This window comes from Arachis stenosperma, chromosome 7, assembly GCF_014773155.1.
Source record: "Arachis stenosperma cultivar V10309 chromosome 7, arast.V10309.gnm1.PFL2, whole genome shotgun sequence".
Lineage (NCBI taxonomy): Eukaryota > Viridiplantae > Streptophyta > Magnoliopsida > Fabales > Fabaceae > Arachis > Arachis stenosperma.
In genome coordinates, this window is record NC_080383.1 from 47784188 (window position 1) to 47810610 (window position 26423).

General features: G+C 34.4%; 1 protein-coding gene across 4 annotated transcripts; it reads left to right on the forward strand.

The window, feature by feature from the left end:
• Positions 1-26286, forward strand: LOC130941420 (DExH-box ATP-dependent RNA helicase DExH7, chloroplastic). Of its 4 annotated transcripts, none has more exons than XR_009070633.1 (34): positions 2-583; positions 748-953; positions 1046-1108; positions 1669-1819; positions 1903-2303; positions 3185-3403; positions 3943-4054; positions 4195-4392; positions 5962-6041; positions 7448-7570; positions 7715-7801; positions 10195-10295; positions 10823-10880; positions 11126-11191; positions 11914-11996; positions 12109-12289; positions 12576-12728; positions 12810-12911; positions 13023-13175; positions 13747-13851; positions 16205-16345; positions 16450-16539; positions 16625-16681; positions 17056-17139; positions 17584-17682; positions 17762-17902; positions 18228-18298; positions 19676-19745; positions 20143-20235; positions 21106-21318; positions 21759-21851; positions 23000-23122; positions 23921-24090; positions 25873-26286. XR_009070633.1 is itself a non-coding variant. In XM_057869916.1 (33 exons), the coding sequence occupies exons 1-33, from the start codon at positions 187-189 to the stop codon at positions 23993-23995; spliced, it is 4392 nt and encodes a 1463-aa protein (XP_057725899.1). In that variant the 5' UTR covers positions 2-186; the 3' UTR covers positions 23996-25540. The 4 variants fall into 4 exon arrangements, 1 of the variants encoding a protein (XP_057725899.1); XR_009070632.1 differs by having other exon boundaries at positions 3-583; positions 12573-12728; positions 25873-26283; XM_057869916.1 differs by lacking the exon at positions 25873-26286 and having other exon boundaries at positions 12573-12728; positions 23921-25540.
• The last annotated feature ends 137 nt before the right edge of the window (positions 26287-26423 follow it).

Consider the following 26423-nt stretch of genomic DNA (forward strand, 5'->3'; position numbering starts at 1 on the left):
AGAATAAGAAGGTAACAGAAGTTGGGAGTGGAGGTAGACAATTGCCCCCCAAAAGAAAACTCCCGAAAGAAATTTAATTTACGGCATTAAGCTTCAATGGTCTGGTCTGCTGGTTACTGCGTATCATGATCGGAACAAAGAGAAAAGAGCGAGGCAAAGGGAAAGCTTAATTAGCAAAATAGAAATATGCCGCCAAAAAAGAGTAAGAAGAATCAGAATCAGAAGCAGAATAAGCCCCACGCTTCGGCTTCCTCTGCTCCGAGGTTGCAGATTTCGGCCGATAACGAGAGCCGCCTCCGCCGCCTGCTTCTCAATTCGGCACATGCGTCTGCTCCACCGCCTCCCCCCGCCGTTGATGATGCCACGTCATCCCTAACGAGGGCTCAGAAGGCCAAGAAGCTTAAATCTCTTTACGAGAAGCTCTCTTGCGAAGGTTTCACTAATCGCCACGTTGAGCTTGCTCTCTCCGCTCTCAAGGAAGCTGCTACTTTTGAATCAGCTCTTGATTGGTTATGCTTGAATTTGCCGGGCAACGAACTTCCGCTCAAATTTTCTACTGGAACTTCCACTCATTCCACTCAAGGTAAAAGTTTGTAATGTTTGTTATTCAATTAACTTGTCGACTTTAGTTCGTATTATGTATTGAGTTATTGATTGGAGTAATTGTATAAATTTTTACTGATAATTTTATATCGAGACATTGATACTTTAGCTCCCGGTTTGTAATTTTGTTTTGAGTCTTGTTAGGGGGATCGGTTGGAGTTATATTTAATCCACGGGATGGTTCGGCTCCTGCGGAAAATGCATCTGATACGACTGAGGAGGAACAGGCGCCGGAATTTTCTGTTTTAATAGAGAGACATTGGAATGATGATAGTTTAGATTCTGTACAACCATCTCAAGCAGATTGGATAAAGAAATATGTTGAGCAACAGGAAGAGGAAGAGGAAAAGGTAATGATTGACAAGCATTTGTATGAAGAATAAAACTGCTGTATATTATTGTCTCTGTAAAAGTTATCGATTTGATTTCGTGATATATTCAGGATGAATCTAAGACTTGGGAAGATGACATTTGTTATGGGGGTAGTGTCAGTGCCAAAAAGGAGGTACTTATATTTTCAAGCTTAAATTACATTGACCACCTTTTACATTGTTATGGTTGGGTTTTAAGTAGGTTTAACCCTTCATGCTTCCTTTTTGATTGAGGTACTCATTTTCTTTCTATCTTCCTCTTTGTTGTTGGGTTTGGCATGTTTAGGTTATAAGTTTCATTTCTTTTTAAAAGAGTTCTGATCAGTCATATCAGTTGTCTCTGTAATTGTTTTCATTTTTTCAAACTTTTATTAATAAATTTTGCAGTAAGCACTAGTAAGATGTGATAACATTTGTTAATGGTATTTGACTGATGCAAGTTCCTGGTTTGAGTGGCCTGACTGCTTAAGTTGTTTGCTTAAATAGTGCATTTTCTTTTTAGTTTGTTTTATCAGGTCAGTAATTCTATATACTAAAACAAGTCTGTGTCTGCAATCTGCATTATCCGGTAGAACGGGCTGTTTGTTAGAAAATTTAATGTCTTTGTTCTGCTTGGTCTCTATTAATGTTCTGGGAGAGTGCAACATTGCTTGTTCATCTCTGATGAGTTTATCATTTGTTTCTATCTTAACAGTCCTGCGAACCTAGGCCATATGATGTTATTTCCAAGGAGTATCTTGCTGCAAGGTTAGAAGCTACAGATGCCAAGGAGAACAAGGACAAAAAACGTCAGGAGCGGGCAGGCAATGTCATCCGGAAACTGAAGCAAGAGTTGTCTGCTCTAGGTTAATTTGAATTTCTTTTTTTATTTCTATGTTTTTTTGACCTCCTTTTTTTGTCGCATTTGATGATATGTTATACTGAGCAGGATTATCGGATGATGATTTGGCCTTACAGTATGAGCAACAAATCAGTTCTAACTATGAGAGAGCATCATCTGGCCTGTCTGGCCATGAGCCCAACACAGGTGACACAGCAGGTTATTCAGAAACTAATTTGCCCTCTGGTGGAGCTGTAATTGATGGAAGTGATGTAGGGCCTCGTAGCATGGAGGAAAATATTGATAAGTCTTCCTCACTGGTTGTACACATTGAAGAAAATTCTGTTGAAGGAGAGGCAGAAGAGGTGGAACTTGGTGGTTTCTTCTCCGAGGATGTATCATCTAACGAAATATTACCTCCTGATGTTTTGAGACTGCAGAAAGAAGAAAAATTTAAAAGACTTTTGGAAAGCAAGAATTTAGAAAATTTAGATGGCATCTGGAAGAAGGTAAGTTTGTAGGCTATTTATAATGATGGATCACGATGATTGATTCAAATTTTACTTTATGTGTCTTGACTGCCTTCCAGTTATTCTCAATATATTTCTGCTACATTAGAGTTTGAAGGAACAGTAATTGTGTTGGTTGGTGGATGCATTCATGGATATTATGAATATACTGCATGCTATATTTGAATGAAATTGAGTCATATTGACTCATACTACGGACCTATAGCTTTTGGGATAAGAGTAGGTTTTTTATTTTTGTTTGGTTGGAAGAACATGGCATTTGTAATGGGTTCAACTAACAGATGTTGTGCTAGTTTGGATTGGCTTTTTGAGTGAAAAAAGTACCCCTTTTTTTAAAATAAAATACTTTTATTCAATTTAAAACCTATTTAGAATATGTCTTAAAAAAAAGCACTTTTATTAAAAAAAGCAAATTATTTGCTCTTTCTAAAAGCTAACAATACCTTGCTTTTAAAAAAAGCAGAAGCAAAAGACGTTTTTAATACTTGAAAACTCTTTAAGTCTATCCAAATGTAAAATAATTTGTCTGTTAAAAAAAGATTTTTTTAAAAAGATAAACAAAATAAGTACTTTTATTCCAAAGTCAATCTAAACTGACCCGTTATCATATTTGTTGGTTTCTTTTTGTTTTGTTCCTATGTTTAGGAGGATTTCTAATCCACCTTTATCTGTTATTCTTTTCCCTCTTCCTGTTAGTGCATTTCTTATGTCTTCTTTTATTTAAAAAGGAATTAAATAATTTTTTCTATCGTTTCTTCCTGAGCATCAAGTAGAAAGCAGTGTGTTTGTGCATTTTTGTTATATATCTTGCTATAGTCTGATGGTATTTATCTCTGATGTTTTAATTTAAATAACGATAGGGTGATCCTAAAAAGATCCCAAAGGCAGTTCTTCATCAACTATGTCAGAAATCAGGCTGGGAAGCTCCAAAGTTCAATAAAATTCTTGGCAGAGGAAAAAATTTTGCCTACACTGTGACTGTATTGCGTAAAGCTAGTGGGAGGGGCAAGAACCGAAAAGCTGGGGGACTGGTCACACTTCAGCTTCCAGATCAGAATGAAATCTTTGAATCTGCAGAGGTGAGTCGTTCTTAATTGTTGACAGAAATTTGTGCATGGCCTGCACTCTTCATTTACTAGTTTATTTTTTTATAAAAGTCGCACTCTTCATTTATTACTCATAGCTTGATTGCAACCAATTTATGAAGTTTCAAGGGATCATTAGGAGTTATTTTAAAGCTAAGATACACCCTAAGAATAACTAACTTTTAGTCTAATCACTAATCAATCTACATGACTATATTTGATCATATATTCACCCACCCTTGAGATGAAGCCATTTAGATTTCAGCTTGATTCAATTAAACACAGCGAAACAGTGGCAAACTCAGCCAACCTGGCCAAATAGACCCCAACGTGTCAGCAACATATGCAAGAAGGAACCTTACCAATTAGGCCAAATGCAAGCAAGACAACTGCTTATCCACATAGAGGAGAGGCTACAGAGTGCACTGGATACACAACTAGATTTCCTTTACATGCTAGTCTTGTCAATTGTTATAGATGATATGAGAACAAATTCTCTGGTCCATACAACTTTGCAGTTTTACTGATTGCAGGATGCACAGAATAAGGTGGCAGCTTATGCTTTGTTACAAATGTTTCCTGACGTCCCAGTTCATCTCCCAATTACAGAGCCTTATGGTTCTCTCGTTATGAAGTGGATGGAAGGTTGTGTTTCTTTCGTATGTTTAAATTTTATTACGTTGAAACTTTGATTTCACCATTGTGTTTGGTTTAAATTCTTTAACCATAATGTATGTGCACTTCTCTTTTTTTCATAAGATGATATCTGTTTTCAAAACTCACAGGAGAATCATTTGCCAAGCTAGAAGACAGTGAGGAAGATCATAGAACTAGTTTTGTGGATTCATTATTAAATGGTGATGGTTCTGGTGCAATTCCGTCTGTTGAAGTTGCAGATCATAAGTCTCAACAAACAGATAATTTGGATAGACTCGGTGAAAATAAAACTTCGGCAATTGTCAGTCATCAGCCACCTACTCAGAGTAGGTTCATCCATTCTTATTTAATTTATTTTAGTTATGGAATTCATTCATTTATTCATTCATTTCCCTTTTGAATGGTTTTTCATGAATAAGCCTGACCTTAGCTTGAAACTGTGTTTCTTAGAAGTATAAAACTGTAAGATCTCTGGCTGCATAGATTTTTATGGCTGCCTTTTGTCCTTAATTCCTTTATCTGGTAATTTGTACCTGCTTATCGCTCATCTCGAAGAAATATTGACAGCTAACCTTGTTAGCCAATTCAGAGTTTATTTTTATTTTTATTTTTTTTGGGGTTAAAAAATAAATCAACAATCGAATAAATTGAAAGAAAGGTCTTGAGAAAAGTCCAATGATACAATCCTGAGCCATTTGCAAGAACAAAAGGTAAGACAAAAGCTTAAATTGGATTAAAATAAAATAGATACTAGTGCTTTGATGGAGATCCTGAGCCTTATGTAATATTAATGTCCAAATTATGTGTCTTCTTCCCTACACATCTACTACACCAATATTTACCCAAAACCCAAGTTGGTATATTCCAGCTGCCATTAACAGAAGGAAGGGAACAGATGCTATTTTGGCAATGTTCTTTTGCTTGAGTAAAATAGCAGCAAGCTATGAATAAGTGCCTTCTCCTTCTCAGGTCCAAATCATCTATTCCCAAATATATAATCCCAAATAAACAAACGATTATGGCAACCAGGGGAATATTTGATCAGGTAGATATGCAACATTATTAAAGCTGAGTCCCTGTTTCTTTGGTTCCTCTTTAATATACCTCAGGTTACGTAGTATTAAATATATTGGGGTTCATCATACAAAACAAGGAAATACCTGGAGATGTAAAATATAGGATTGAATTTGTGTGCGTGAAATAAGCTTGTGCTTGAAGCGTTATGTATTATAAAAGTGTCACACTCAAGCATAACAAAAAGAGTACTAGATAACTGCAAGACTTGCAGCGTTGTATGGGACTTAGTGTTGGCTTAGAAAACTCAACTAGAGAATAAGCTCAATAAATAAAATATTAGGAAGCTGCTTTGGATGAGTGGATAAATTAGATACGATAGGATTATAAACGAATGCATAGGAAGAAATGTTTGGGGGTGGGGGTAAATCCAATTGCGGAAAGGATGTCGAAGACCTTTGGTGGTTTGGCTATGACATTCCTGTAAGAAAAAGGCAGATTTGATGAAGATAGTCCAATAGTAAGGTACAGAGAGTTAGAAAAACTATAGACGAAACCATCAAGAGGAATTCATATATTCACATTGTTGTCTAGATAAATGGTTTATGGTATGACATGATGGCATAATTTGATGCATTTTAACCGACTCCACTCAAGTGGGAAATGAAGGGCATTCACAAAATTCAATTCATCAGCACCTGATTTTGATTAATGTTTGAGTGAACATATAACAAATAAATTGGTCTTCTGGTAAAATTCAAGGGTTACTGGATATATGTTTGATTGATGGGTAAAAAAAATGCATTTATCTGTCTTCTTTGACTCTTTGTTACTGTTGTTATTTTTATTATTGTTTATGAATATAAAATTTTCTTGTGCAGGAGATACATATAGCAAGGAAAATGAGAGTAATTATTTGAGACAGGTTCAAATTAATAAAATGAAAACACGTAGATACCAGGTTTGTCTAAGTTTTTGTAATTTATAAGTACTTTATATATAGTATATTAGCTGCTATTATTCATAAATTGTCAACTATTCCTATCCAATGAGTTTTCTGGCTGCAAATAGTTTGCGATTTGGAATGTCAATTCATTGAATGTAAGACAACGGACATGTAGTGCAAGTTTAGCAAGATTAATCATAAGATCATACTATCTCATAATTCAACATGATTTATGTTGCTTGGGTTTGTCTTTTAAAATGAATGAGAAATAAAATGAGATTTATACCATATATTTTAGCTGGATGGATCTACTAGAGAAGTGATTCTTGTGTTACTGTTACTTAGGCTTTTAGTTAATTACACAGCTATAAGATTGTACTGTATTGAATTTGATTCATGGGTTGGAAAAGGAAGAATTTAACATTTCCCCCTCAAGTTTTTAAGAATTGTAATCAAATTGAACAAAGAGATTGGGACTCTTTATTACCAAGCAAACTAGTTTTTCTTCAGCTATTTGAGCTTAGATATCGAAGATGTTGTTGCCACATTATGGAAATCAATACCAGTAGAATTACAAGAAACAAAAGGCAAGAAAAAACATGGAGACACTGAAAAATGGAGTGGAAAAGAATGTCCCACCTTAGGACTATTTGTGATCATCTTCCCTGAGGGTTGATATTGTACAAGACAACCAGTTAGAATTCAGCTTAAGTAACTAACTAAGAATTAAAGTTAATAGTGCAAGCATATGAAATACAGACGCTAGTTAAAGATAAAGGAATATTACTAGTGTGATAGGTAAAAGGTTTCCAGAATTTTGAAATTTCCAGAATATTTGGTGGAATTAGGAAAATTTTCAGCACTATTGGTCATATGATCCGTTGCCTGGAATCGAAACACCAGGATCTACAAAAGGGTTTATCCAAGAGAAGGCTGAAATGATCCCTTTTTGAATTCAGTTTCTTTTGGTATTTAGCTAGTGTTATTAAAAATTATTATTAACAGGATAAGAGAAATGATATTAGAATAATGGCTAGTCAATTGGCCTGAATTTTATATGTTTATTAACACTTGACTTTTAATCTCAATTCCTTGATAAATAAGGAAATAAATAACTTCCTTGAGTAAGATAAACAAGGATGCAATAAAATTATAGACAAATAAGGAGCAATAAAATCCCTTGAGTAAGATAAATTCCTAACAAGATAGGGTCTCGAAAATTATAGTAACAAAATCATCCTTAAAATGACATGAATTGATGCAGTTTATTAGATATCATTCTGTCTCTTAAAAGATTTTTTGTGAATATTTTCACATATATCATGGTCAATGGCGTTCCTTGAGGTTGAAAATTTCTGAAATTTCAGTTCAATTGCAAAAAATATCTTAGGTAATGACATTGGCAACTTTTTTTTCTGCAGGATATGTTGAAAATGCGAGCTACACTTCCTATTGCTGCAATAAAAGCTGATATATTGAAACTGTTGAACAAAAATGATGTTCTTGTTGTTTGTGGAGAAACAGGCTCTGGAAAGACAACTCAGGTGATTGTTTAGCTACAGCTGGTGATGAGTTTTTACCTGTTGTATTGACTAATGTTTGTGTTTTCAGTCGTCGACACACTTCTTTTCTATAGACTTTGTGAATGGATTTATCTATAGTTCTTCTCTGATTAGCATTTAATGTAGGTTCCACAATTTTTATTGGACGACATGATCGAGTCAGGACATGGTGGACATTGTAATATTATATGCACACAACCAAGGAGAATAGCGGTGGGTACAAAATCAGCTTATTTCCCCAATATATTATCTACTACTTTCTTCGATTGTTGGATTGGCAATCTTATCTATCCTACTTTCACTATGATTGAGATGTCTACTTAGTAACAGTTTTCTTGTAACATGTTAAGGCTAGGCTGTTTGATATGGAATGCTGCATTTTTCCAAAATTGATGGACTGTGTAGTTGCAGAATGTAGACCTGATACATTATCTTAAAATTAAATGAAGCAATTTGAAATCATCTAGATTAGATGTGATAATTTCATATATGATTTATTAAAACTTGGTGAATTGGGAGGTGTATTTTTGTCCAAAGAAGGAATGGGGCTTGGATTTCGGCAATCATTTAAAACCGTAGTCTTGGTGGCTAAATCACTATCACATTTTTCAGAACTGGTGTCTACCACTTAGAGTGAGCTACTGTCCAAGGAAATTGTTAAAAAATAAAGAGAATATTTTGTAATATCTACGTCCCAGCTTAACATATCAAATAATATCTCTTAGGATTAGTTTCGGTATATATCATTATTCTCTGATTATTTGCTTATTTGATAGGATTAGGGATTTCCTATTATTATAAATAGGTGTTGGTGCTCTTCACGTAACACAATAATACAAGTATACAACTATATCAGGTTTTCAAATTATTCATAGTGTCTGGTGTTCTTTGTACTTCTTCCATATCTAAAACCCACAACCTCAACATCGTATCAGAGCAATATCACCCTTCATGACTTGTGGCTTCCCTTTCCGCTGCCAGGATACCAAAATATGGAATTATGCCGTCTATCTTACCTCAATAGCCATCAATCACCAACTTTTCTTCCAACCCTGACAAAAGGTTATGGTCTCTTGATTCCTTTGGAAGTTTTAGTTGTAAATCATTTTTGTAATTTCTAACTCATCCTCGAATACAGCCTCTTTCATTTTTTGACAAAACCTATTTGGAAGTCCAAAGCATCCTCTAAACAGAGTTAACATCAATGACATGTTGCAGGTTCGAAGGCCACAATAGGCTATCATCTCCCTTGATGTGTGTGTTATGTGTGAGAAAAATTCAGACTCAAATTCACATCTGTTTTTGCATTGCCCCATGTTTGTGTTTTTGTGGAACAATTTGTTTGGTATCTTTGATGAGTGTTGGGGTGCGTCTTGCAACCTTAGATCAGTTTTTCTTGGCTTGATTTGTTTGTTTTGAGAGTAGGAAAGTGGCAAATAAATCCTTGTGGCACTGTGCAGTATATACCACTATTTGGAGTATTTGGCTGGAGCGTAATCCATACACCTTCTATGACAAAATTTATGATAAGCAAGTTTTATGTGATAGGACTAGATATCTAGCATTTATTGGTGTAAGCTCATGATCTTTATAGAGAAGGCTTTCCCTATCTAACATGTTTATAGATTGGAAAATAATGCTTTATAGATTAGTTTTTTTTTTTTTGGCTCTTGTATAGTGATCTTCTTATCCTTTTTCTTATATTATTCTTCTCTCCATGGGTTGAGCTTGGTAGTGCAACTAGGACCAGGTTTTGTTCCTCAGGAGTGCAGACTGCAAGTACTACCCTTTCATGGCAACAGGTCAGTGTGCGTTGGTGGTGGTTTTTTTTTTGGGGGGGGGGGGGGTTGAGGGACTGGTGTATGTGAGTATTAATGTAGGGTGTAACTGGGGCTTTGACTGTACTACGTTTAGAATAGGTTTGCATTTGGTGAATAGAGCAGGGAGGAGGGATTAGCGGAGACAGAGGAGGTGAAATTGATGGGATCCAAAATATAGGAAACACTGCAGTGGAATAATTGACATAAAAGTTATCATCGATGGTACCACTCTAATTCCAAATTAAATTTGTTGGAGGATACAAGAAAACTGGAAGTGAAACAGCATATGTGGAAATAAATACAAGCAAGTTTCAATATCACATTTAATACTTGGTTATTCCCAAGACTTCATTTTATCGTGCCATGGTGCCATAATAATAACATGGCAGCATCAGTAACACATTCCCATGCTAAACACATTAACTAATCTATATGCTTAGTTTTGTTCCATCAGCATCAGCATCAGCATGTGTTCTCATAGCACACTCAGACTCAGTCATAGTGTGAATAATCTATAGTATAGATTCTGTTCTTATTGGATTTTTTTTTAATTAAAAAAAGAAAAACAAGATACTTAACAGCAAATGTTGGTTTCCTGCCTATGTTATAGTCTCACTCGGCTTACTAGTGTCTAACTTTTTCTAACACATGTTAGACTTAATCTGCCAAAACTTTTCTTGCTTTCATTATAATTTTATGCTTTTGCTACCACTTTTGTTTGGATAAATTTAAAGCGACATTTTCCACTTATTACTTTTGGCTTATGTTTTTTTCGTTGTGTTTCAGGCAATTTCAGTAGCTGAGAGGGTAGCCGATGAGCGGTGTGAACCTTCACCAGGCTCAGAGGGTTCCTTGGTTGGTTATCAAGTTCGACTTGACAGTGCCAGGTGCTCATTTGTCTATTCAAGATATTCTTGTTAAATGCTTATTATTGTATTAAAATTGGGCTCATCAATCCAACTCCCATAGACGATGAATTGCTGGTTTTGTTGTCTATTCTTACTCATGTGATACTGAATTGCTTCCTTTCTTTTATTTACTTTATTCATATTTGGACTTTAAACCATGGTTTATCAGTTTTTGCTATTAATAGAAGAAAATAGGAGGATGATCTCTTATCCTTCCATCTTCTTATATAGAAAGAAGAAGAAATTTGTTAGGTGGTAGAAAAAGATTTGACATAAAAGCCAACAATGTTCTCAGTAGAAAATATGTTTTATCCAAAAAAAAGAAAAGATAAAAAAAAATCTTAGATTTGAAATATGTGTTAGTATGGAGTACCTTGGATGGATGTACAAAAGTATTCTAAAAGGGAAATGAAATATTGCACTAACTTTATCTTTCCCATATGTGCTTATTCTTTGCTTTCTGGGCAATTGCATTTACAGAGTGTAAATTACTTTTGTCATGATAGGAATGAGAGAACTAGGCTTCTGTTTTGTACAACAGGCATCCTTCTCAGAAAATTGATGGTATGTTATGCTGTTATATAGTATGGGCAGCCTGTATTCAGCTTGTATTCTATTGTACGCAAGCATTTTAATGAGGACCAGTGCAAATTCAAAGTTTTTGTTGTTTTGTTTTCGGAACTCCTGTCTCTAATAAGAGTATCCTTGCAGTCTTTAAAGAAATTGTTTTGTATTTTAATAGTTATTCAACTATAATTTCATTTGATTTATTGAATTTTAAGCTATTCTTTGACTTTTTCAAATTTCAGGGAGACCAAAGTTTGACTGGCATCACTCATATCATAGTTGATGAAGTTCATGAGAGGTCTCTATTGGTCAGTTTAATCAATTGAGATGGTTTGCAGTTATCATTTTTTATGCCTTGGCTGATTGGATCTTTGTAGGTTTTTGTAAGATATCTATGAATGCCATGTTGAAAGTATGTTAGTTTGTAAGATATAGATGATGCCATTAACAAAGTAGGTATCTTTGTTGTTTTATTGCTTGTTTTAATTCTGAAAGTGTCAGATCAAAACAATTTAGATACTGGAGGAAAAAGTATTTTGTGAATATAATAATGAGTTTCACATGATTATATCTACAGATTAAAGTTAATTTTTATCATAGTGTTGGGTTAAACAAAACTAATAATGAGGACAGAATATACATATTGATGTACTTAAAGTTGTGTGTTAGATTTTTTGGATTGAATTAGATGCACGCCTAATCTCGTTCTTATTAGGCATTAGTGTCTATCCTATGTATAGCACTGTGCCTTCTGTAGATATATAGTCCTGCTAACTTGATTCTAGATGTTCATTCTTGGGCAAGAGCTGGATGTGCCAAGTCCCACGGGCATATGACCTAATTATTTATAATAACTTGCACAATCCTCTTCCTTAGAATTGCTTGGTGGGGTTGAGTGAGGGCTAGGTCTAATCTCAATTCTAATAAGGAGGACACCTGATCTTCTGATTCTGCAATATTACATAGGAATTCTAGCTGCTCCTTTTCTTTAAAGCTATGTCAATCTCATATATCTTTCCAACTTTTACAGGGTGATTTTCTCCTAATTGTTTTGAAGAATCTAATTGAGAAGCAGTCCACTGAAAGATCAACAAAACTTAAAGTCATTCTAATGTATGTCGTAAATCCTGTCCCTACAATTGGTATATTACACTTGTTTTTATTGAATTCCATTATGTAGTATTAAGAAATTCCTTTGTGTCTTGTATTCAATTATGATAATCAGGTCTGCTACCGTTGATTCAAGTTTATTCTCAAAATACTTTGGACATTGTCCTGTAGTTACTGCAGAAGGAAGAACTCATCCAGTGACAACATATTTTCTTGAGGATATATATGATCAGATCGATTATCGACTTCCTTCGGATTCTCCAGTTTCTTTAACATCAACATTTCGCAAGGAGCAGGTATTCTGCAGGCTCTAGATAATGTTTTTACCCTTTATTAGTTTTGTCGAACTGAAGCTTAATTATCCGTTTTATGACATGTAAACCATACCTTCTCAGTTTTGCGTATTTATGTAACTTAGAAAATGCTGTGAAGGTCTGAAACCATTTTGCAAGACTACCGGTATTTCCGGAGAAAAAATTGAATCATGATTTTTACATCATTGAAGTGAGTTAGGTTTTATTTTTTTATTTTTTACTGATTAATGTCTTAGTTAATGAATTGTTTCAATTTTCAATTTAGAAGTTGCAGAAAGGTCTCGTGACAAATAGCAAGGGGAAGAAGAATCTAATGTTATCAGGGTGGGGTGATGAATCTCTGCTTTCCGAAGAGAACACTAATCCATATTTTGTTCCAAGTTATTATCAGTCATACAGTGAACAAGCTAAACAAAATCTAGTAAGTCCTGTTTAAGATGAGTGTGTATACAACCTTAGGTTGTGGCTATAATTTGACCGTCCAAAATTCTGTTTTGTTCAGAAAAGATTGAATGAAGATGTCATTGATTACGATCTTCTAGAAGATCTAATATGTTTCATTGATGAAAATTGCAATGAGGGTGCCATCCTTGTGTTCCTACCGGTAAGCCTAATTTGGTATTCTCTGAGCTACTAACTAAACCGTTTACCTGAATTTTTGTTGGTATGAGTCGTTATTTATTTATTTACTTCTTGCTATAATTTGACATGTCAGGGAGTCTCTGAAATAAACCTTTTACATGATAAGTTGGTTGCCTCTTACCGCTTTGGTGGACCCTCTTCTGAATGGGTTATTCCGTTGCATTCTTCGGTTGCATCAACTGAACAGAAACGGGTGTTTTTGCGCCCTCCAGGAAATACACGTAAGGTGAGGATGGCCCTTAAGATTTTATTCTTAAAATCAGCTTAGAAATCACTAATCTAATTCTAAACCGTTGCTTCTTTTTAGTATTACCCTTTCCTAACAGAAAATGTGGCACTTGGTTTTCTCCCTTGTGCTTTGGCCTGATTGCATCTTGTTTACCGTTAGTATCCCAGCTTGTAAACGTTTACAAACATCTATGTAAGATGAAAGCATGAGTTACTGTTTAACACACTCCTGCAGACTCCAGCTTGCCTAAGCATGTGTGAAATTAACCTTTATTTTGAAGAATGAGGGGCAGGAAGATTCAAACTACAAACCATTTAGTTATAGGAGCTTCGGCACCATGCAATAAGCCATCATGTTTAAAGATTAAGCTATTAGGTTAAGAAACATCTAAAGCTTTGTATTTAACAACATTCTTTTGCCTTTTCTGATAAAAGTATAGACTTCAGATTAAAAGAGAGGACTTTTATTGAGAAAACCCACTATTTATATTATTTTGTAACTGAATAACATTGTGCAGCACTAGTGGTATCTATTGTAGATAAAATATTTTGACTTTTCCTACTGCTAGGTTGTTATAGCCACAAATATAGCAGAGACCAGCATAACAATAGATGACGTGATATATGTAATTGACTGTGGAAAGCATAAGGAAAACCGATATAACCCACAGAAGGTATGTCATCTTTTCATCTTTCTCAATGTGAAATTAATTAATTTATTATTATGAAATGTCAAACATTGCCATCAAACCTGTTAAATTTATTGATATTTTTCACCTCATATGTGAAGCTGCAAATTGTGGTACTGAATCTGTCAAGTTTCAATAAGGGTATGTAGTTCAACAATATAGGGTTTCATACTTGTTGCAGTACATGGACTGAAATGGATCAATTTACCTTGTCCTCTCAATCAATTACCCATCAGTCACCCTCCTCAGTAACATCTGCTTAAGGGGATGCTGCTAGCCCATGTTGATAATGCTAAGTTCCATTTTGTTCAAGGTTTCCCAGATTGTTTGATGTTCATTATCGCTAACAAGGAAACTTCTTATGATAAGCAACTTGAGAAATGTTTTTGTTCCTTGGTCATGTAAGATGATCGTTCTGTCCTCGTCTTGCTCAATTATCCTTTCATTGCAATATCTCTTGCATCGAGTCCCCTGGCAACCATGTTATATGGAGTCATATTTTCCTATTGTAGTGGATTTGTTGGTAATAAGCTTGGAACTTAGAAACCTTTAGATTGGTTGATTGAGAATTTTAGAATATATGAAGGTATCTTATTATTCTAATCTTAGAAAATCGTCATGAAGTGCTTAGGACTAGGTTGAATTTTTCCATATATTTAATGATTTTATTTTCTCGTTTAATTTGGATTTGGAGACTAGTTTCATGATAGATTCGGAAATGCCATCAATTCTAATCAGGTGTCAGAGCCTTTTCTGTTCTGTATTTGTTAGTTGGGTCACCTGGACATGTCTATTTTGCAAACTTCAGGCTTCAGATGTTAATTCTTGGACTTCAGGGTAGTGTATCAAGATGTCCCACATTGGTTCAGGATTTGGGAATGGTCTTCAAGATGGTGTGCAAACATGTATGATCATATGATGATACATTCTTGTAGGTCATCTTTTGCTCGATCTTGCTTTGAAAATCAGACTTGTGAGACTGAATGGGTGCTGATTAAGAGCATAACTCAGTCAGTCGGATCATATGCTTCGGGCGAGTTGGCTCGTCCAATATTTTGGAGCATTCAAGTTGATCCAGTCCACCCAGCATTCAAGTTGATCCAGTCCACCCCCTGCTCATCCCAATCGATAAAAACCTAGTAGGCTCTCTATTCAGATCGAACTTCCTGCCTTTCTCTTTCTCTGCTCATCCCAGCAGCCTTCTCCAATGTCTGTTGCTGGACCTCTGCACCATCCCTTGATCTCCTAGTACTCCATTCTTCTCCCTCATCAAGGATCTCTATTTCTTTATGATAAATTGACAATGACAATGATGAAGTGGCATGGTGCGAATGAGATGGTTTCTAGTTATGCTGTTATTGTTGTTATGAATGTTGTCTGACAAACGATTACATGTGGGATGGCACAATGTGGGTACTGGGTTGGTGGAAATACATTTCAAGACATCCTTTGTGTTTGGCTATGCAGGTCTTCTTGGTATATGGCACATACAAGAGGCACCTTTTTTTCCCCTGTTGACATTTATTATTTCATTTTTTGTTGGTTCTTTTTTGTTTTGGGTCTCAATTGACTTTTGATTAGGCATCATTTTACTGGGTATTATTTTTGTTGAGTTGTGATTTATATGCATTTTTAATTTAAGTAGAATTATGTTGATTGTGATTAACTTTTTTATTTGTGCCACTATGCCTATATCTGGTTCATGCATTTTGCCTGAAATTTTGAGGGGAACCTTAAGAATATTATTTAAAGGCTGCACAAAATAATTGGTGGCCAAAATGACCTTTGTGCCTCCTTTTCCATTTTTTTGATGGTATGGCTTTTTGGGTGGGAAAAATACCAAAAAAAATCTACTTGGTCTAAAATTACTAAATTTGGTGAATGGAAATGTCTCGTTTTTCTAAATGTGCTTGCAAAAAATCGTGTCGAAATTTGACCTCCAGAGAACTTTCGCTGAGTATGTCGGCCAGGATAGGCATCTGGCCTAGTTAGGCTGGCGAGATTGACTAGTCTATGTTCATGTGTCATGTATGTATTTTTATAAATGTTTTTGCCTAAGTAGGTTCTTGACCTTGACAATCTTGGATGTGGCCATCCTTTCTAAGGGTTTGGTAGCCCTGACCTAGTTTAGCTTTTGAAATCTAGTTATGCCACTTAAATTTTAATTAGTGCTTTGTCTTATACTTCACAACATCATATTAGATCAATGCATCATTAGTTCCTTTTATGTCTCTTCCTCCTTCCTACCTTAAAACTTGTAAGCTCAACACTCATAAAACACATATATGCTTTGTACAGGATAATATAACCAGTTATTATTGTTTTGTGATTGTTATAGAAATTGTCTAGCATGGTTGAAGATTGGATATCTCAAGCAAATGCAAGGCAGCGCCGGGGCAGAGCTGGACGTGTAAAACCTGGAACTTGCTTTTGCTTGTACACTCGTCACAGGTTTGAAAGACTCATGCGTCCTTATCAGGTATGTATTGAAAATGCTCAAAAGGGTATCTTAGCACTATGTTTTGTATTCCTGTTCCATCCTTCTCCACTAATACCTACTCCTGTTATATTATTCTTATCAAGGTTCCAGAGATGCTTCGGATGCCATTAGTTGAACTGTGTTTGCAGATTAAGTTACTGTCTCTTGGTCATATTAAGCCATTTTTGTCCAAGGTAAGCAACTGTATTTTTTTTACTTAAAAAATACTCTCCAAATAGGTTATCTGGACAGTTCTTTTAAATATATTTCCATTATCAGGCTTTAGAACCTCCAAAGGTTGAAGCAATGAGTTCAGCAATATCCTTACTATATGAGGTACTGTATAGTTGTATTTCACTCTATCACTGATTTCAGAGTATGAGTTATTGTGGTTGTTATTTTTTTATAATTCTGTTTCTATTTGATTTACGTACATTATAGTTGGTTTTGACTTTTGACCCAGCTTTGATAAATACTCCTCATTGTTAAATTGTATTGTGATTGAGATATTCACTTTCTATTTCTGTTTATTTTTGGCGAGACAATTTCCTGCTCCATTTATGCTCTTTTTTCTATACAGTCCTATTAGTTATGTGTTGAATTACATTCACGTAGAATCTTAACCTGTTTCAAAAATTTTATAATACAGAAATTCAAAATGTTACCTGATCTCTATGTATTTTACTTTCATTGAAACAAATATATTGTAGGTTGGTGCTCTTGAAGGTGATGAGCAGCTGACACCGCTTGGACATCATTTGGCAAAACTTCCTGTTGATGTCTTAATTGGAAAGGTGTATACCATGTCATTTTTTTAACTTTGAAAGCTTAAACTGAATTTCAGATTTTTTAAGGCTGAAGCTTTCTTTCTCACGAGTATTTCTTGAGCTCTATCAAGTGTTTTTTTTCTTTCTAAGATTGTTGTACTTCACCTAAATTGAAAACAATAGTTCTCTCCATACTTTCTCTCTTTTGATCTGACATTGTGAGTAATAACTATTTAGTTTTTCCTTAACTATACCAATATTAAATGTAGTCTGCTTTGCTTCGCTCCCTGCTGGCAATTGTAAATATTGTATATCAAGTGTATTTGAAACAACATCCTGGATTGGAAATGGTTCATTTCGATCCTATTCTGCTCATCATATACAATGTGAATGATAAATGGTATATTATATACTTTGCCAATCACCAATGCAGTGTTTTATTTTTTTATTTTTTATTTTTGGTATTTACAGATGATGCTGTATGGTGCAATATTCGGTTGCTTGTCGCCTATTCTGTCAATCTCTGCATTTCTAAGCTACAAGTCTCCATTTATATATCCAAAGGATGAGGTCTGTATCGGTACTAAGATTTTCACACCATTTTACTTCTTTATATTGAATTTTGAACATATTGTATGTCAATCTGCAGAGGCAAAATGTTGAAAGAGCAAAATTATCATTGTTGAATCACAAGGTAGATGGGCCAGATGATACCAACAATGTTGATCAGCAATCTGATCACTTAGTAATGATGTTAGCTTATAAAAGATGGGAAAGGATTTTGACTGAGGTCAGCATGTGATTGTATTTTTCCTTTTACATATTTTCTTAAGTTGTTATATGACTGCCTTGATTGAAGCACATGCTAGTTATTTCCTTACACTCTCTTATGGTATCTATGCACGTGAAGCAATATGTTAGAAGTAATGCTAGTAAATACCTTTGTGTCATGATTCACGGAGAACAACTGATAAAAGAAAAATAAGAAAACATGTTCCTGCTCATCATCATAAGGCATTGGTCTTTGCATTTATCTATAGAAGCCGATTCATTCGGCATACAATAGTGTGTTCTTTCAACACATTTTTAATCTTTTTAAAATTTTAAATATGCAGAAAGGAGCTAAAGCTGCACAACAATTCTGCAATTCCTTCTTTCTGAGCAGCTCTGTAATGTATATGATAAGGTGTTAGTATATCTTAAATTCACTCTTTAATATATGTTTTTGCTTGTATTATTGTTGACTTACTGTTGCTAGTTGTGCTTTAGATTTTGATAACTGTGGCTTCAAACTATGATATTTGAGTAATAATGACATGGTGTGTTTAATGTTGTTTGTGTTGTAGATTCTTACATATAGTATATATAGCATCTGCCTTGCCTTTATGATCCTTTTGGTTTTCCACTCTTCCAGGTTAACTACAAATCTACAATAGTAACAAGTAATTTGCATAGTAATTTGTTACAATAAAAAATGGGAAAAATGTGTTATACAAATGGATCAATGTGCTTTCTTGCGTGATTTATCTATATGCTAAAATATATTGAAGAATGTAGATATTCCAATCTAATCAGATTTGGTTGGTAATCATTAGCTAACTCATCTCCACTGACGATGTATAAACGCTAAAAAATTACCATGGAATGAGATTATTCACGTCTAATAGAAACTTCTTTCACTCTTTCTCTGATTTTGTTCCTTCCTTTAAAACTCTGCATCTCCTAAGGACTCTGATAACATATAGGAGTTACTTGTTTCCTTGTGAGGATTCATTGTCCTCTTTTGTGCTCTTTCCTTCCATTTTAGTAACATTTCTTTCTCAATTATAGCAAACGTAATCTGGAAATCTTATTGTGGAAATGGTTTTAACCAGTTGCCCAAAATGAAGGGTGTTTGTTGTGTAATTGTTACTACAAGAACGCTATCTGGTATCCTTGTCTTGTGCAGTTAGCAAATTTGCTTGTTAAATATATGTTTCCTCCCCCTTAAAATGATGTTTGAGTTAATAACAGTCTCTTAGATTAAAGATAACTTTTTCTTTCACAATTTATAATATTGGTTTTCAATCCACCTTCATTGATGTGCCTAACCCTAATCAAGTACAGAATACTGGCTGAAATTACTGCAATAAATGCTCCCTCCAATATTTCATCTCCCTCATAGATATAGACCGAATTTACATATTTATGTAACTTCTTCAATGTGTCCAGGACTGGGAACAAAATGTCAACTCGATAGTTGTTTTATAAATTGTCTGTTTATAACTTTATATGTGAATTCTTTTTCTACATCTGTTTTTATGGATGATATTTGATAGGATGCAATTGTAGTGGGCCCTAGTTGTATGTCAGCTGTATGTGTAAAGAGTGATGAGAGCAGAAGGTATATGATGTTAGGGAGGTTATTTTCTTTTTTATGCTAGTTAAGGTTAGGCTATAAGGATGGCTCTACTTGCTCAAAAACTTCACTTTTTCTTTCAGATTTCACCTTGATTTCAGTCTTAAGGGAGACACTGCATTTCTATTTCTTATGTCTACTTGTGGTTTCTATTAATCTTTTCAGGGATATGAGAATGCAGTTTGGAACATTGCTAGCAGACATTGGTTTCATCACTCTTCCTAAAGATGATAAGGTGTACTCTCTTTCTTATTTTTGAATAATTCTTGGTTTTGTTTATTCTTGAGCTCAGTTGTATATTGATGCTGAAGATCTTAACATTGAGGTACAGATTACATGATGTAGAGTCATGGGTTGTTTTTATCAGTGAATCTCTTGCACACACAGTTTGTGCATACTTCCTAACTCTGGTGCACTAAAGCACCCCCATCCCTTGTGATTAAGATAAATGGTGAAAAAATAGTCATTCACTTCTGTTGCCCTGTTGACTAGTCCCTTTTGGTTTCATTTCCTTGTTTCTTTATTCGTATTGACATCCAATATTAGATGAGCTCTTCTCTATACGTCCAGTTGAGAATCAAAGAATTTGCTATATAAATGTTGGTTCTAATCAATAATATGAACTACTCCAGTTGGATCGAAAAAAGCTAGGGAGTCTTGACAGTTGGCTTTCTGATGCATCACAACCATTCAATGCACATGCACATCATTTGTCAGTTGTCAAGGTAACGTGTTCAGATCTTCTGGTTTTAACATTCAGGCAATACTAGTTTCCTGTTCTTGGGGGGTTTCAGCTGTTGTTCTGTTCCATGTGTCCTGTTTAATTTTATGTGGTCATTTTCGTCAACTTGCAGTGTGCTTAGCTGGTTTATGCCTTGACTTCTTTAAGAAAGCTTTTGGTAATTGCTTTTTAAACTTTGCGTGTACAGTATACTATTTTCCTTTTCTCAACTAAAAAGAAGGAAAAATCTCAAAACTCAACCAATTGAAATATCAAAATTGAATAGCTGTCACTATAAAGTGAATGGATATTTCATTTTCTCTCTTGCAAAGGCATAATTATTTCAGTCCGAATTGTAAATATTATTTTGTAGTGATGCATTGAATGGAGCATAGCATTTAATTGACCTGTGCTGCTTTCTTCAATTTCTTTTCTCTCTTTTTTTTTTTTTTGGTGGTGAGAGGACTTTGTTTCTGTTGCTTGTTATACTTCATTGGATCTTATGATGGCAACCTAAAGCATTACATCGTTTTTTTTCCTACATGCTTGTCTCTATAAATGTTTTGTATCACATATTGGTATCCTTCTCGTCTCAACTCTCAAAATAAATATTTTAGTTCTTGGTGCATATCATTTGAAATGGTATTCAATTTATTGGTTTTGGAATGCAAGCTGTGTATTGACTGTTTTCTAAATCACCATGAATATAATTTATCTATCACTGTTTTCTTAATTCGTGTGCTGGACCATTCAATGTGCAAGAAACAAACCTATGCTAGAACTAGGTGATATAGAAGTAGTGTTAAAAGAGTGGATTTGTAAGTGTCACTATCCATTTTCCTGTGCAATGATCTCTCAGAATATACCCTTGCAGGCTATACTATGCGCTGGTTTGTATCCCAATGTGGCAGCTAGTGAACACGGTATTGTTGGAGCAGTTCTTAGCACCTTCAACCAGTCTTCTAACACTGGAAATAGTGGTCGTACAGTCTGGTTTGACGGAAGAAGAGAAGTTCATATCCATCTTTCTTCTATCAATAGTAACACTAAATCCTTTCAATACCCCTTTCTCATCTTCCTTGAAAAGGTTTGTTAGCAATTTATAAGTGGAAATTTGTTAGCTTGCCCTTTCAGGATGCTTTTCTGATATGATTTGAAAATGTATTACTATGTGTTATTACTTGTTCTGTTTCTTTCATATGATATTTTTGTTATGTTTATATTTTTCCATCCCTATTAAAACTCTAAAAGGGTTGTAGTCAACTCATGATACCTGTTTGTAGTGAAAAGGAGCTAAGCTAAGTTGAGCCAGGAACTGAAGCAAATAATTTCCTTGCTCAAACTCGGTTCACCCTTGACTCACTAGCTGCTAGCCTCCAATCTCTTTGGAAAAAATCTTTTGGATAAACTTTTATTGAAAAAAGACTATACTCAAAAAGTTAAAATACATAAATATCTGCATCTACTTTAGATTTAAAGCATTATCTATGTGGCTCTGTGATATAAATCTAGCTATTGGTATTTCAGGTTGAAACAAACAGAGTATTTTTACGCGATACTTCTGTCGTTTCTCCATACTCCATTTTGCTGTTTGGGGGGTCAATTAATGTTCAGCATCAGGTACATGTTATGGTTCTCTTTTGGCAGTATATGATGTTTATAACTTTACTTCATAGATCTTTAAAAATGGACCAATTACTATTTTCTTAGGTTGCAAGTTACTCCACTTCAAAATGTTACCATGGAGAAATTATGTTGTTTTAGTTTTTCTATTAATGTAAATAAATAACAATGACAACTGAACCTTGCCCCACTAAGAAAGAAGTATTGGAACATCAAATTCCAATACACATTGACGTGTTTGAAGCACCTTTTTCAGTAAGATGCATTGCAACCTTCCCTTAGTGAACATTGATCTTTTTCTTGTATTTGATTTTTCACCCTGCTGCAATCATTTCTATAAAATTGTGTTTGTCTCATTGTTTTATACGTTTTTAATCCAAAACAAAAATTGCAACACATTATGTTTTACATCTCCCTCTACCATTCAGGATGCTCAAATCATAAGTTGTAATATGGTATACTCTGCAATCTTTTAGTGCCACTTCGCTAAATCTGTATTTGATATACTATTGTTTCCACTTGTGCAAAAATGCTATGCTCCCAAAGGGTACCTCAACTTCTCTATTTGATATACTATTGTTTCCATCTCTTGAGTTTACTAATAGGACAATTTCATCTTGAGAAAGCGTACTTGCTCCTAGATAGGTTCATTAAATAATTTGTTTTTTCCATCCATCTGCTATTTTCTTGTACTTCTTTTCCTCAGAATTTCGAACTCTATCCCTTGTTTTTTATTGCATTTCCACAAAATGAAATTAGATAGAATATTAAGGATGCGTTAGTAACTTAATAACAGTTAATTTAGACAAAAGTAAAATTGAAATTTCTAATAATAGGCAAATCCATGAAGAAAGAGTTAGACTAATAAAAATTTGTATATCTATAGTGCCGCTCAGATCCCACCCCACTTAAATGGAAAAGGCTTTACTGTTATTGTTGTCATTTGTAACAGTAATTTCCTTTAACTGACATTATTTATTTTCTTAACCTTCGCTCAGTAACCTTAACGGATTGGTTTTTGAAAATGAAAAGTATTAAATAACAATTAGCTGGGAAATGTTATGAGCAATAAATTAAGCATTTTATAATAAAATTATATATTGCTTAAAATGTTCAATTTTTTTCGGTTTACTCTTTCCTTGTAGACTGGACTTGTAACAATTGATGGATGGTTGAAACTGAGTGCACCTGCACAAATAGCTGTGTTATTCAAGGAGCTAAGACAAACTCTACATACCTTTCTGAAGGAGCTTATTCGAAAGCCGGAGGTGCCATTTTTCATTACTTGAAGCTCTCTTATAGTTGATATGCTTCCCCATTATCTGTAACTTTATCTGGATGGTTTCTCTTAATTTATTGTTGTGGATGCATGGGTCCACCTTAGGCTCATACTTGTTTCTGTTGAATTTGAACTAATTCACTTGCAAACAAATGGTTACTTGGTTAGATATAAAATTATTCACATACTTCTATCTAATATTTAAGTTTTTAGAAGAGATGGTTTTATGACATAGCATCGGAAGTTCAAAACCTCCAGGACTAAAAGGTCTAGAGTTTTCTTTGTTGTTTCCCCAATTCTTTTGAATAAAAATTAAATTTCAGAACAAGGAATGGATGGGCATGTGTATGAGCATTCTTCAAGCCCCAAAAGGGTTTTTGCATGAATGTGTTTTAAATATAAAATCATTTATATATCTCTACCAAATATTGTGGTAACTATAAATCATTCATGGTCTTGAACTTTTAGCTAATTTTAGTCCTTCAATTATGATGTATATGTTATATATCTCAACCTAATAGTTGTCGTAACTATAAATCCTTCAATTATGATTTAGGATTACTCTTTATACAATATGCTGTGCGATATTCATGGTATGAATGATACATTTTCAGTTGTTATTTATGATCTATATGGTCTTGAACTTTTAGCTATTTTTTGTCCTCCAATTATGTACAAATAATTGAAAATCTATTGGTTTGTTGTAGTGCTATTTGTTTGTCATTATTGCTTCTTCATGATTACTGCTTTCAACATAGAATAATACGTGGGCTCTGTTTGCTTTCAGGAGGCGCTCATGCTCAATAATGAACTCATTAAGTCCATCGTCACTTTGCTGTTAGAAGAAGGAAGCCCTAAATGATTGATCAATCCACTTCAAAAAGCCGCCATAGCAGCACTGGCAGAATTTTCAAGAAACCGCTATAGCACCAGAGAAATTCCTATATACACCATGAAGTAAGAATGATTCTCCTTCCACATTGATTTATTATCACAAACATTTAAGAAAGAAAGATAAAATACAACCCAAAAAAATAAAGGAAATCATAAATGAGTGGTTATGAAGTGATGTGGAATCAAATTTTTCTCCTCCCTGGAGGTGGATAGAATATCTACACCGGAGGGATTCTTATATACACCATTTCATATAAAGAGTAATTCTAAATCATAGAATATCCCATAGCACCTCTAGCTTCTCTTGTTTCCTTTGTTATATTTCTGTGTATGAGATATTAGTCTTCTATATATCAGCGCGTTTGGCTTCCCTCTATCTTAGTATTTGTCAATAGAATTTATTATTTTTATATATAATTACATATATATACATAAGCTGCTATGCCCTTTACTCCTTTACTATACGGAAATGCTATTTTGACAACTGGATTCTACAACTCACTCAACTGCACAGTCAGTCTCCGATGCAATTTTCCTCAGGCAAGGCTTTGTGGAGGGGTAAATTACAAAATTTCGCTGGCCCATGGAAATTTACATGGGAGAGATACTTTGAAACAACTTACAAAATTATACATGTTACTAACATAAATGTTATACGTTGAATGCCCAACGTACAGGCATTCCTGCGTTACACCCTTACGCCATACAAGGGGCCTGTGTGAATTTAGTCTCCTATAAATGGCGTGAGTTCAGTCCCCTGAGAGTGGCTCTCCACAAAAAGGAGAGAGGGGGAGGGGTGCTTGTTTAACCTTACTTAGAAAGGTTTGTAGCATTAGGTGTAACTCTGTAAATTGCTTCAAAGAGCCCTACAAATTTATATAGGTCATGCGAAATCTTTTGAAATATAGTGTAAAATTGCGCTAGAGGGATTGTATGGTGGTGTTAGGGGTGTTGCAGGAACCAATTATTAAAGCAAAAATAGTATTTCGGTTCACAAACTACTCTATGCCGCGACACCATTTGGCATCCACCATGTTTTCATAGTAGATTTTTCTGCTAAAGGGTATGAGCTGCTATCCGTTATTCTTTTTGGTCATTCAAACACACACACTACACTAGAAGGCTCTTTTAAGTTTTAGCCACAACTAATTACCAAAAAAAAGGGTTTTAACCACAACTAAGCTGTTGCTAAGATTGAGCCTGGATTTGGCCGATAGGAGGCAAATGCTTTTGCCACTGCCCACTGGTACACAAGCCTCAGCCACAGCTGCTGTGTTAAACGTTGTTAATTACATTGCATGTGTTCCAACAATAATGGAAAAAGAGGCTGTATGTAATGCTTCTGGTTTCAGTAGGGAACTATAATTTTTCCTCCTTCACATAACAAAGCACTTTTGGTCGATGTGGCCCTCTTGTTTTCAGTTTTCCAAAACACACTTAAATTTTATGATTTTATTTCAATATCAATAATTCTTAATTTAACTTTACAATTAATCTCCTAATTTAATTTATTTAAATTTAATCATGTAGTAGTACTATTTATGTCTCAGTAAAAGGAGCTAATGAATTATGGATCTGTTATTGTCTTAGATCAGTCGTTTTTTATTGGTGTCGGTTAGTTACGATCAAAGCCAAAAGTAAAATGTTTTATTATTTTAATTTTCAAAGCTCTAAATTTGAACATTCTTATTCTTATTTAGAAATGAAATATCTCTTGCAATTGCTCCTATTCAAAGGTGGAAGATTCCTTTCAATTAGTTTCTTTTGACTTTGATTAATTTTGTGCTCAGAAATTGAAATAAAAATTAGAATAGCATAATAAATTTCATTCTTTTTTACTTACAGCCTATCAATATCAACAACTCACCAACAAAGTGATGGTTTTAGCATCTGAAGTTCAAGATTCCTCTCAACTATTTATATGAGGGAACAAATCTGCATCATCCAACAGATTAGCCACTTGTTTCTTTTAAATTTGATTAGTCTAGAGCATAATGTATTTGGTGTCTCCACAAGTAAAAAGAAAAATATCTCCCACATTATGTTCATACATGTTTTTCCTTAGGAAAAAAGTGAAGCTAGATTACTTGATTCATTAAACAGAACCCAAAAATAAAACCGAAAAAAACGGGTTGATTCTCGAAGCGTCAAATTCAAACACGTTGCAAGTTCAAATTAGTAATTACAACATCATAAAGAAAAATAGAACTTTGACCAAAAAAAAAAAGAAGAAAAAGAAGAGGACACTAGAACAAGAAGACTGATTATGACCAAGTAAGTTAGATTCGGTTCCTCTGGAAAAAAAAAATGTTGCTTCGATTGGTAGAATTAATTTAATTAACTAATCCACTTTATGAAAGTCGCAAGGTTTAGTGCGAGTAAATCGTGAATAAATG